Source organism: Glycine max, chromosome 3, assembly GCF_000004515.6.
Source record: "Glycine max cultivar Williams 82 chromosome 3, Glycine_max_v4.0, whole genome shotgun sequence".
NCBI lineage: Eukaryota > Viridiplantae > Streptophyta > Magnoliopsida > Fabales > Fabaceae > Glycine > Glycine max.
The window spans coordinates 27,832,455-27,844,919 of NC_016090.4; the positions used below are offsets into that span (position 1 = coordinate 27,832,455).

A 12,465-nucleotide genomic window follows, 5' to 3' on the forward strand; every position below is an offset into this window, starting at 1 on the left:
CTGGCTATCTTGGGTCCGATATCATCATAGACAACATCATGTATTTTCACTTCATGCACAACCAAGGAGGAAAATTGTAAATTACTAGCTAAACTGGCCACGAACTGTGTTGAGTGCTTAAACTGCCATATGGATTCATTCCATCAGTGGCTAGTCCAAGCCTAAGATTTTTTTCCTCTTTGCTGAAATCCGAATATAAACGATCAATCTTCTTCCACTAAGAGGAATCATCTGGATGACGGAGCATTCCATCATAGTTTCTCCCATTTGCATGCCATGTAACGTCATTTGCATTGTCTCCATTAGCAAACATACGCTTAAACCTTGGAATGATGGGAAGATACCACAACACCTTCGCTAGGGGACTTTTCTTTGAGTTTTCATCACTACTACACTCGTCATCATCCTTCACTTTGTACCATGATACCTCACACCTTGGGCATTTATGCATTTCTTGAAACTCATTTCTATACAGTATGCAATCATTAGGGCAAGCATGAATCTTCTGATACTCAATACCCATCGGACACAATATCTTCTTGGCCTGATAGTAACTTTTTGGCAACGTATTTTCCTCTGGAAGCATATCGTTCACGACTTGAAGCTGTGAACTAAAGCTTTTGTCACTCCACCCATATATGGCTTTCACATTAACTAGACTTAACACCGTTGACAACAACGTCAAGGAATTCTTGCACCCCAGATACAAAGGCTTCTTTGAATGAGTTTGCAATGTATTATACATAGGGACATGTGCTGGTTGAAAAGACTCGTGTCCAAGATCACGAATCATATCCTCCAAGCGATCTCCTATTTCTACATCAAATGATTTACATTGGGACCCACTCTGCATGTTTGTCAATTCACCATGTCATATCCACATTGTATAATTCTTCTTAATCCCATCACACAACAGATGCTTTTGTATGTCATCGAGTATTTTTTGTCTCCCGTTCAAACAATTTATGCATGAACAAAAAAAAAATGTTTTCATCCGGTCCACTTCTTTCGGAAGCATATTGCAAGAACTGTTCCACGTCTTCCTCATACGCAGGACTCATGCGACTTTCATTCATCCAACTTTGATCCATCTAAATAATAACTCCGTGATACTCACTGTTTACACTGGAATTTGGTAAACAACCGCTAGTCTAAGTTAATTGCTTGCGAGACCAACTAGTGAATCTCAGGAGCATGTCATTTGCGTGTTTGCTTTAAACATAAAACCGTTAATGTTCATCATTGCAACAAACACTCACTGGTTCGAAATTTGCAGAAAGTAAAATTGTTTAACAGAAATCGAAATGCTGGAAATAACTAGGCAAGGAAAGGAAAATTCTGACAGAATCGAAAGGCTGGAAGTAAATTAACAAGGGAGGAAAATTGCAGAATGTAAAGGAGCAGTAAGTTCACTCGATCGAATGAACCATTTAAAAGACAGGAATTCTAAAGTGAAGCGTAAATTGCATTGCATTCGAAATGTAAAGTTTACAGAAATTTAAAATGGTTCACAAACAAACATACATTCTCCTTGTGTACTCGTTTCTCTCTGCGCTGGGTACTTTGAGTGTGTAAGGATTTGTATAAATGAATTGCGACCCTGAAATCTAACTAAAAATTGCTATATATAGGCATTCGAAAATAAACTGCCCTAACGGTCGAACACTATCCTAATGCCAAGTGTCCTGCCACGTACATCTCATATGCACATACCTGCTCCTTAGAACGGTTATCCACATTGCTCGAGATCGAACTGATTTGATGAAGATTTGTTCAGAAATTACGCTAAGTCCAGAACTCTTGCTGCCTCGACTTCGACTCGTCCATACACCAGTTCGAATTGCCCAATAGCTCGAAGTCCTCTTTCTTGTCTTAGCTTTGTACTTCGTAAATACTCCTTTGAACCTGGGAATTCCTTCTTAAAGACTCTCCTCTCTTTTCGATTCGAGCAGGTCCTGACCAGGCTCTTGCTCTGTAATACGCTTCGAACCTCGAGACGACATCCAATGCATACTTATAGCACATTTTAGCTCGTCGAAAATATGGGCTAACAAATTGCCCCCAAAAAATGTCTGCTTCGACTCGAGATCGAAGAAAGATGAGAAGTTGACATTTTTTCTCTTCTTCTAACAGTTTCCCTGGAACGACGTCATGATCGCACGTTCACTGTGTAACCGTCGCCTCGATCTCCATTACCCATCATTAATTCCATCTTTCTAGGCAGAGTGGGACACGTGTCATGCTGGGGAGTAAAAAGGGAAATCTGATGTGATTGATTTCTGACCCTTGATTCTTATTATATTATTTTCCCTTTTTTTTAAAGTAAAAACCTCCATAAATAGCGCCAAAAAACCTCAGAGAAACCCCTTCATCTTCTTTGCTTCCTAAACCCCGAAACCTTTCTTCTTCTCTGCTTCTGAAACCCTTCTTCTTCTTCCTTGCTTCCATTATTTCCGGCGAAACCTTCCTATTTCCAGATAATCGTTATTCATCTCATCATCAAACTCACCGAATCTCTGAGTTCTGCCATTGTTCTTCGTGAACCCAAGCTCTCACTCACTGATTCTATCAGCTACCCAACCCTTCACGAGAAAATCATCCTTTTTCAGATTTCTCACAATGTCGCAAGGCCAAGCAGTTCCGTTTGCTGGGAAATGGCACCGTTTTACAGTCAGGAACGACGGAGAGAAGGTGGTTCCAGAACCACAAGGTGACGCCGAACACACAGAAATCTGGGAATCGGAGGTGATGATCCCTTTCGCAGTGGAAAGGACAGTTTACGCTTTCGGTGGACCTCTGCCAGACCAAGAGTCACTCTCGAGTTCAATGAACAAGGTATTCCCCTGCTACCCAACTTGCGAACCTAGGATTTTTGATAGTGAGCCTTACAACTTCAACTGCTTAAGCAAACCCCACAAACTCTTTCGATCCGCCCCGTCAATAGCCCATAGGGATTACATACCTTGGCTTGATCGAGTCGAACAAGCGTATGAGGATTTCTGGAAGACATATGGCATATTTGACTTAATACAATTCTCTCGATTTGGTCCTGAATATCGACCAGAAATGCTGATAGCAGCTATGCATTTTTTCGAGTCTTCTACCAACACCTTTCATTTTAAATGTGGTATGATGACCCCCACTCTCTTAGACGTAGCCGCTCTCACAGGCCTTAGGCCTAACGGAGAAACTTATGATCCCACTAAATCTAGTGATAATATTAAGCTAATATATAAGGAGAACACCTTTTCCAAATATATAGCTGAACACAAAGGATCGGTCGAAGAGGAAGTCTCTGATGAAGAGCATGTAGCCTTCTTGACCCTATGGCTATCTCACTACGTCTTTTGCACAAAATCCTTGCAAGTAGCCAAAAGATTTATTCCAATGGCAATACAAATTCATGAAGGTCAGAGCTTTGGATTTGGACGCCTCTTGTTAGCAGTACTATACGAATCGCTTGGTGAGGCATGCGATGACCTGAAGAAATCGAAGGATGGGTCTTCCTTCTTAGTATCTGGGCCTATGTGGCTTCTCCAGTTGTGGCTTAATGCCACTTTCGAACAAGAAATGGGATTAATAATCCCACAAGATTATGCTGAAGAAGTTGCCAATCGCTCGATCGAAGGCCAGAGAGCACTTCGATTAACACCCAAGACCTTCGATCAAAACCCACAAAAGCTGTTCCTCAAGTACATGAAGATTTTTCTGAGTTTTGACAAGTTTCTTCCCCAACATGCTCCATTCATTAGTCGAGAGGTCGGCCCGGCCTGGTTCACTGACGATTTTCCTGCTGTCGATCCGGACAATGAAGAAGAAGTGAATGAAATATGGTCATTTTACTTGAATCCACAGATCCTGTCCTGTCGTACAGGTGTTCAATCGAACTATTTAGGCCTGGTTGGATACCAGCCTAATTTGGTTTCAAAACAATTTGGCCTCTCGCAGATCCGTCCCAAAAGCTTGTTCGAAGATCCTAGAGACGTCATAAGAGGGGCCAATCTTTCAGAAAAGACTTTCAAAAAAATTTTGAAGATTTCTCTTGATGAAAACTATAACCTGCATCCTTTTGAGTTCAACCATTCCCACTTCTGCACCATGGGATTTGTTACCTGGTGGGAGAAATATTATTCGGGCCGTTCGGTTGGAGACACAACTATCATGATCTCCAGACTTGAGAGTGGTTTTACACAACCAACGGTCGAGAATATCCGCTCAAACCTTCAAGCTCGAGGTACTAACTTTTGATTTTTCTAAATTGATATGTATTTTTGCCTTTTCTAATATTCTTACTTTCAGGCAAAACAATCATGACAAAGAAAATTGCTGAAACGTCTCGAGCTGATGTGAGACCCAAGAAACCCACTGGGGTGAAGATCCAAGAATGGAAACAAGAAGAGAAGGTAACTCTTCTGAACTTATCTTTTACTCTTAACGTCTTTGCCTCATATTTCTTTATTTTTTTCAGAATCATAAGAAAGATGATAGCACCGAGACTACCACGACCTCAAAACGCTCGAAGCGTGTGGTCATCGAATTCGACGAAGAAAAAGATGCAAGTTTTATTCCTAATGTCAATCTTATAACTCTTTTAAGTCTATATTCTGACATTTCTTTACCCTCATAACACAGGAAGAAGAGGAAAGACCTCTCGTAAGAAAAAGAAAATCACCTGAGACTTCGACCAAATCTGCTGACCAAACAGAGGCAGGCGATTCCCAGGCTCAAATGCCTAAGAAGAAAAAGAAAGTGAAGCAGATCGAGCCTGAACCTTCTGTGACGGTCGAGGGTGGTGAGCCAGTCAGGAAGAAAAAGAAGAAGACCAAGTCTTCAAAAGAACAAGGTGAGAATCAACCTGCTGACGTCCAACCACCTTCGACTGATGTTGGCGGCGCTGAAACAGAAACTACTCCCTCTATTGCTGAGATGGGCAACCTTGTCGAACAACCGGACTTACCACAAGAACACCCTACCGTCGAGGTATCATTCTTAATATGATTTTAATCATAACTAATACGAAACTATTTGTTAACCTTTTCCATGACAATTCGAATCAGGTACAACAAAATGTTTCTGTAGAAGAAATACCCTCATGTGCTCGAACCTCTCCTGCTCCTGAGACGGATGCAGTGAATGTTGAGGAACAGGGTGAAGGTCAAGGTATTGGACCCAGCAGTCCTCAGGGATCGAATCAGAGAAGTTCATCTGAAGAACACTTTTCCGATGAAGAGGCCATACAAGAGGCTGAAGCTGGAGGTTCAGACATTTTCCCAGCGTCTTCGACATCTAAGCTTTCCGCTAGCATAGGGATCGCAGAGGATACATTCATTCAAATGCAAGACGAAGACCCTGCTGCAGCCCTTCGACTCCTGCTGAACACCAGTCAAGCCAACACCTCAAGTGAAAAGAATCCTGGTGCTTCGTCCTCATCTGATGCTGATATAACCTCTACAGTACGCCAAGATTGCCTGCTTTTGAAGTTATCAATGGAATACGCACGGGCAGACGTACTTAAATCCATTGAAGAGAACCCTTCTGCTGCTTTTGGGCACCTGAACTTTTTGAAGAAATTGCATAACCCCCTTACTTCTGATGAGATTCTGGGCAAAGTTATACAAATCGAGTCCATTATCGATCAATTTGCAAATACTGTGCAGAAAAAACGCGAAAATGGCGCCAGACTCGATGCCCAGAAACAGGCACATATCCTTCTGCTCGAGAAAGCCCGAGCGGCTCAACGTGAAGTCGAGCGTCTCACCAAAGAGGCGAAAGAAGGATCTTCTGATATCAAAGCCTGTGATGATAACATCTCCTCCTGGGAGGCAACTATTACAAATTTACTGTCTCAGGTCGACGATCTAAGGCAGAAAATTGTAACAGAGCAGACCAAACGCAAAGAACTCCAGGAGAAGGCTGCTGATTCGATTCAGAAGCTGGTTGCCGAAAAAGGGAGGGAAGGCCTGAAGGCCTTTAGTGCATCTCAAGCGGTAGCAGATGAGGCGAGAGCTATGGAGAGTGCTGACCAGGTTTTGAGCAAAGAGATGGCCACCTTGAAGAAACTATATGAGGACTTAGTCATGCATTAGTAGAACTTATAATTTCTTTATTTCGAATTCTGTATTTCGATTCTACTTTTGATGTAATATTGACACATGCCCTTTTGTGGCAATTTTACTGTTATCGCCATTTTTATGTTTCCATTATTTCTGTCTATTCTATACTTATTTTAACTTCGAGCAATGTTGGTTTATATTTTTTCAAATATTTACCATTTATACTCAAAGTACGTTTCTGAGGGGTTAATTCCTCTAATTCATAAGCACCATTCGAATAGATCTGAATTATTTTAAACGGTCCTTCCCAATTTGGGGACCATTTGCCCAAAGCTCGATCCTTACTATCCATGGGCAGGATAACCTTCCAAACTAAACCTCCAACATTAAAAGTTTTCGACTTCACTTTCTTATTATAAGCTTTAGCAACTCTTTCTTTTTGTTTAGTCAAGACTTCTAATGCTCTTAATCTCTCCTCGTCTAAATCAACTAACTCATCTGACATCATTTTCCAATAATGGTCGATCGGAATGTCCATTTGTTTTTGTACTCTAGCTGATTGCAAATGTATTTCGACCGGAAGTATAGCATCGTGCCCATAAGTCAGTCGAAATGGGGTAGTATTAGTTGATTCCTTAGGAGAATTTCTACATGCCCATAGAACTTGATCTAACGTTTTATTCCAATTCCTTGGCTTTTGGGCAATGTGTTTTTTAATCAAGTTAATTACAATCTTATTGGCTGCTTCGACCTGACCATTTGCTTGCGCGTAATATGGTGTTGAGGTTAATAATCGAAAGCCAGTTTTTTGGGCAAATTCTTTCATTTTTCGTCCAGTAAAAACTGAACCTTGATCAGTGGTAATTGTTTCGGGAATACCAAACCTATAAATAATATAATTTTGAATGAAACTAATTACTGCTTCCTGATCAACATTTGGCAAAGGGACTGCTTCGATCCATTTTGTAAAGTAATCGATACCAACTATAATATAACGCTGGTTCTTAGAAGAAGCAGGCTTGATTTCGCCAATTAAATCCAAAGCCCATCCTCTGAAAGGCCAAGGTTTAATTATGGAGTGTAACTCACTAGCAGGTACATGCTGTATCCCTGCATGCTTTTGGCATTCCTGACAGCCTTTAGCAAATTCTATGCAGTCTTTTAACATCGAAGGCCAATACAAACCTTGTCGAAATAAAAGCCATTTCATTTTATGGCCTGCTTGATGTGATCCACAAGCCCCACTGTGAACATGGGAAACTGCTAAGTATGCTTCTGATTCATTTAGACATTTTAACAACACTCCTTCTGCAGTCTTTTTAAACAAATCATTTCCCATAATCACGTAATTTAAGGCCCTATATTTAATCTTTCGAGCCACATTGCCTATTGGATTTTCCAAATATTCAATAATGGACTTTCTCCAATCATTATCTAACATATTGTCAATGGCCAAAATTTGAATTTCTTCCTGAAGATCATTCATACTTTCATCTTCATTATTTTGTGGTATACTTGCCCCCACAAGTTTTGGCATTGGCAATTTAGTGCTTAATGGCTCTGGTAACACCAGTTTATCTTTTATTTCGATCAACTGAGTTAACTTTTCCTTCGACATTTTGTACCCTGAAGCTATTTGGGCTAAATCATTTGCTTCTCGGTTTTCTTGTCGAGGTACATGCTCAATGTTAATATAATCGAAATAATTCAGAAGAGAACTTGCTATAACAAAATATTTGGCTAAGTGTTCATTAACACATTTGTATTCTTGTGTTAATTGCCTCAACACTAATTCTGAATCACCTCTTATATTAACATTTCTTGCCCCCAGGCTAATTAAAATTTCAAGGCCTGTAATTAGAGCTTCATACTCAGCCTCATTATTAGAACAAAGCCCTTTGATTTTATACTTGAATTTAGTTGGAATTTTATTGGGGGATATTATTAAAACTCCAATTCCAGTTCCATGTTTGTGTTTCGAACCATCGAAATACAAAATCCATGGCTCTGTATCGACATAGTCTTGCGACATTTCGACCACTGAGTGATCTACAATAAAATCTGCCACAATTTGACCCTTAACAGATTTCAAAGGCTTGTACGTTAAAGAATATTCTGTTAATGCTAAAGCCCATTTTCCAATTCTACTGTGTAAAATCGGTTTTGACAACATGTGCTTAATAACATCATAATGAGAATACACATAAACATCAACAGGCTTTATATATTGCTTAAGTTTTGCACAAGAGAAATACAGACAAAGACAAAGTTTTTCTATGGCAGTATATCTAGTTTCTGCATCATTTAGTACACGACTAAGATAATAAATTGCATGTTCTATGCTATCATCATCTTCCTGAGCCAACATGCTACCAATGGTCTTGTCAGACGCAGCAATATACAATTTCATAGACTTGTTTCGACTAGGAGGCATTAACACAGGAGGCTTGATCAGATATTCTTTAATTTCATCGAAAGCCTTTTGATGCTCTTCATTCCATTTGAATGGTTCATCTTTTTTGAGTCGAAGTAATGGCGAAAAAATCTGAGCTTTGCCACTTAGATTCGAAATGAATCGCCTCAAGAAGTTGATTTTTCCTAGCAAAGACTGAAGCTGTTTTTTAGTCGAAGGAGGCTTCGTCTCAAGAATAGCCTTTGTCTTATTTTGATTTATCTCAATGCCTTTTTTATGCACCACAAAACCAAGGAAATCTCCTGCACGCACACAAAAAGCACATTTTAATGGATTCATTTTTAATCCATGTTTCCTCATTCGTTCGAAAGATTGCCTAAGATAATCCAAATGGCTATCTTCTGAGGAGGATTTGATGATTATATCATCAATATAAATTTGCATAAATGTGTCAATAAAATCATGAAACATGGAATTCATAGCCCTTTGATAAGTGGCCCCAGCATTTTTCAACCCAAAGGGCATAACCACCCATTCATAAGTGCCTAAAGCACCAGGGCATCGAAATGCTGTTTTCGACACATCATTTTCAGCAATAAATATTTGGTTATAACCAGAATAACCATCTAACATGCTTAAAAATTCGAAACCAGCTGCCGAATCTACCAACATTTCCGCTACTGGCATAGCATATTCATCTTTAGGTGTAGCATTATTTAAATCCCTAAAATCTATGCATACTCTAAGAGTTCCATTCTTTTTAATGACAGGGACTATATTTGCTAACCATTCGACATACCTGGCAGCTCTGATGAATTTACACCTCAGCAGCCTTTCGATCTCTTCCTTGATCTTGGACATGATTTCTGGTGCGAATCTTCTTGGTAGTTGTTTTACTGGTCTTTTTCCCTCCTTAATAGGTAACTTCATTTCGACCATTTTTCTGCTTAACCCAGGCATTTCGTGGTAATCCCAAGCAAAACAGTCTTTAAACTCTCTAAGAAGAGGCACCAGCTTTTCTTTTAAACTTGAGGTGATATTGGCACTGATATAAGTTGGCCTTTTAATCGAGCCATCTCCAATATCGACCTCTTCCAAAGGATCTTGAGCCTGCATCTTTGGCGCCTCACTTATGGGATCTTTCTCAAAACCCAGCGGCTCATCATCATAAATACAATCCAGTCTTCGATCCTTTGTTTCTTTATTTTCATGATCTTCGATCTTGGCTTCAACTGCCATATTTTGTTGAGATTCAGCCTCAAAGGCCGTATTTAGTCTATTTTCGGCCATATAAGCCGTAATTCTGGCCCATGCAGTGGCCTCAGTCATATTAATCTTCATATATATTCCACCCAGTTGGTGGAATGACTCCATCTTCAGAGGGAACAGCATCAATTTCCTCCCTCTCCCATATAAACCCATAGGTAGGATGGAGTTTGACAGAGTGGACAACATTGTCACTCGATTCGACAACAGCCTCCTTGTCACCACAAGGTGCTATGTTAGCCAACTTTTTGTCAAAGGTTTGTGCAGTAACATTATCGACCTCTGACTTATAGAAGCTTTGATCCGCCTCTATATTTTCCACAATCCCATCCTCCCTCCAGATAATGAGCTTCTGGTGAAGGGTAGATGGCACAGCTCCAACTCCATGAATCCACTCCCTTCCTAATAGCAAGTTAAAATTAGCCTTAGACTGTATCACCAGGAAAAGAGTTGGTCGAACTATACTGCCTACAGCAACATCTACTTGAATGGCTCCCAAAGAATAGCCAGTTTTACCCTCATAATTCGAAAGCACAATGTTGTGGGCAGATAGATCAGTGTCATGTTTCCCGATCTTGTAGAGCATAGATCGAGGCATTAAGTTGACAGCCGCTCCTCCATCAATGAGCACTTTGTTGATTCCAACATTCTCAACTTTTGCTCTGATGAAAAGAGGTTTGAGATGAATTTTCATCTGAAAATCTGGCTTTTCGAAATAGGCTAATTGCTCTTCCACACAGCCATTATTCATAACATAGTAACATACTGGCTTTGGGTCAGCCATATCAAAATGATCGAACTCACTTTCGATCTCAGTTACTTCAGATTGGACATCATATTCAGATGGCAAGATAGATACCACACAGATGACATCGAAATCTGGCTCAGAATCCAGTAGATCCTCATCCTCCATCTTGTCTTCATCCACTGGAGGCAGGAGTCTCTCCTTTACTGGCCTCCTAGATACTTCTTTATATTGGCCCATTTGCGGGTTCTGCTGGGCCAATTTCTTCTGACGCTGGAACCTACGCCATTGGGTCCTCGTCATAGGATTCTTTCCTTTGTAATTGTTCCTATACGAGTACCTATTGGCCTCCTGTGGGCCAATTTGCTTCGTTCCACTCGAACCACCTACTTCCATAATCCCTTTGTTGAACCTTATGAGTCCCTGGTGCATCCATTTTTCGACCGGCACTGAACCAGGAGGAGCGAAAGTATTCCTTCGACCCGACTTCTGATTAGTATTCGACTGCACCATAACTCTTTTGCCTTTATCGAAACGTTGGTTCTGCCTTGCCCCCTTGTTAACAACTTGGTATTTCTTGAGGCCCTCAGTAGCCTCCTTATCACATACTGCACTGCAGCGAGGGCAGAGCATCACAATCTTGTTTTCGAGTTTGCATCTGTTCAAGAAATCAATTAACTCCTCCTCAGCCTGAGGATAAACAACCTTCATCTGTTCGTTGTAATCCTCTTCAGATACATCCTGAACTTGCACATGGGACACCTCCATTGTTTCGACCATCATTATTTCTTGGGGCTCCGCATAGAGAGTTTCGGCAGCTTTGGATGTTTCAGCATTTGCCTGAACAACCTTTGGTTTCTCACCAAATTTTAGCCTTCCTTCGTCAAGAGCCTTTTGAACCAAATCCCTGAAAAGAACACAACGTGAGGTTTTATGGCCAAGGAAATTATGAAATTTACAATAACCCCTTTTTTTCTGTTGTTCGATTGGGGGTACTTTCAAGCCCTTAGGAACAACAATCTGGCCATCTGTGACTAATAAATCAAATATTTCATCACATTTAGTTATGTCAAATGTATAAGTTTTAGACATAAATTTATCATTTTTAGGTTCAACAGGGTTTTTTCCATTGGAAGGTCTAAGGAGTTTACAAACATAAGGAGGTCCAGGTTTTAATTCTGCTAAATCAACCTCACTGTCTTCGATATCTTCATATATAATATCGAACCCCTGGTCACTGTCATTGGTTTCGATATAAGCAACCTTTTCCTTCTTGTGGAATTTAGAATTTCTAGCCTTTTCGGCCTTCAACCGTTCGAGTTGTCGAACTCTATCAGCCAATTGAGCCATATCCCTTAAATACTGGGTATCTAATTTCTTTCTAATCGAATAGTCTAGGCCACCAGCAGCCATTTCGACTAATTCATGTTCAGGGACTTGGGTGAAACACCTTGCCTTTAAGAGTCTGAATCTGTTCAAATAATCATCAATTGATTCAAGTGCCTTGCGTCGAACGCTGGCTAACTCTTTAAGGCTGATCTTAGACTGTCCCATATAAAATTGCTCATGGAAAATCCTTTCCAATTGGTTCCAATTATGTATGGAATGAGGAGGAAGGGTTGTAAACCATGTAAAAGCATTTTTAGTCAAGGAACTAGGGAAAAATTTCATTCTTAAATTTTCATTATTAGCCAAATCCCCTGCTTCGACCAAATATCTAGCAACGTGTTCGACAGTGGACTCATTTGTCTCTCCCGCAAACTTGGTAAACTTAGGGATTTTCACACCCCTTGGTAATTCTGTCTGTAACACATACTCAGATAATGGAGACACAAAATTAGGCCTGTGTAAACCTAAGTTCAAACCATTCTGCACCAAAATCGTTTCGACCATTTGGGCTAGGTTATTCTGCATATCGAAACGGTTTTGTTGAATATTCCCTATTACTTCATCAGCATTTTGGTTCCTATTTACCAATACTATACCAG

At 40.3% G+C, this 12,465-nt stretch overlaps 1 protein-coding gene across 1 annotated transcript; it reads left to right on the top strand.

Annotated features, from left to right (window-relative positions):
• Nucleotides 1-2,619: 2,619 nt before the first annotated feature.
• Nucleotides 2,620-4,676, top strand: LOC121174567 (uncharacterized). The gene is made up of 4 exons (XM_041013927.1): nucleotides 2,620-4,234; nucleotides 4,300-4,403; nucleotides 4,469-4,559; nucleotides 4,633-4,676. The coding sequence occupies exons 1-4, from the start codon at nucleotides 2,620-2,622 to the stop codon at nucleotides 4,674-4,676; spliced, it is 1,854 nt and encodes a 617-aa protein (XP_040869861.1).
• Nucleotides 4,677-12,465: the final 7,789 nt, after the last annotated feature.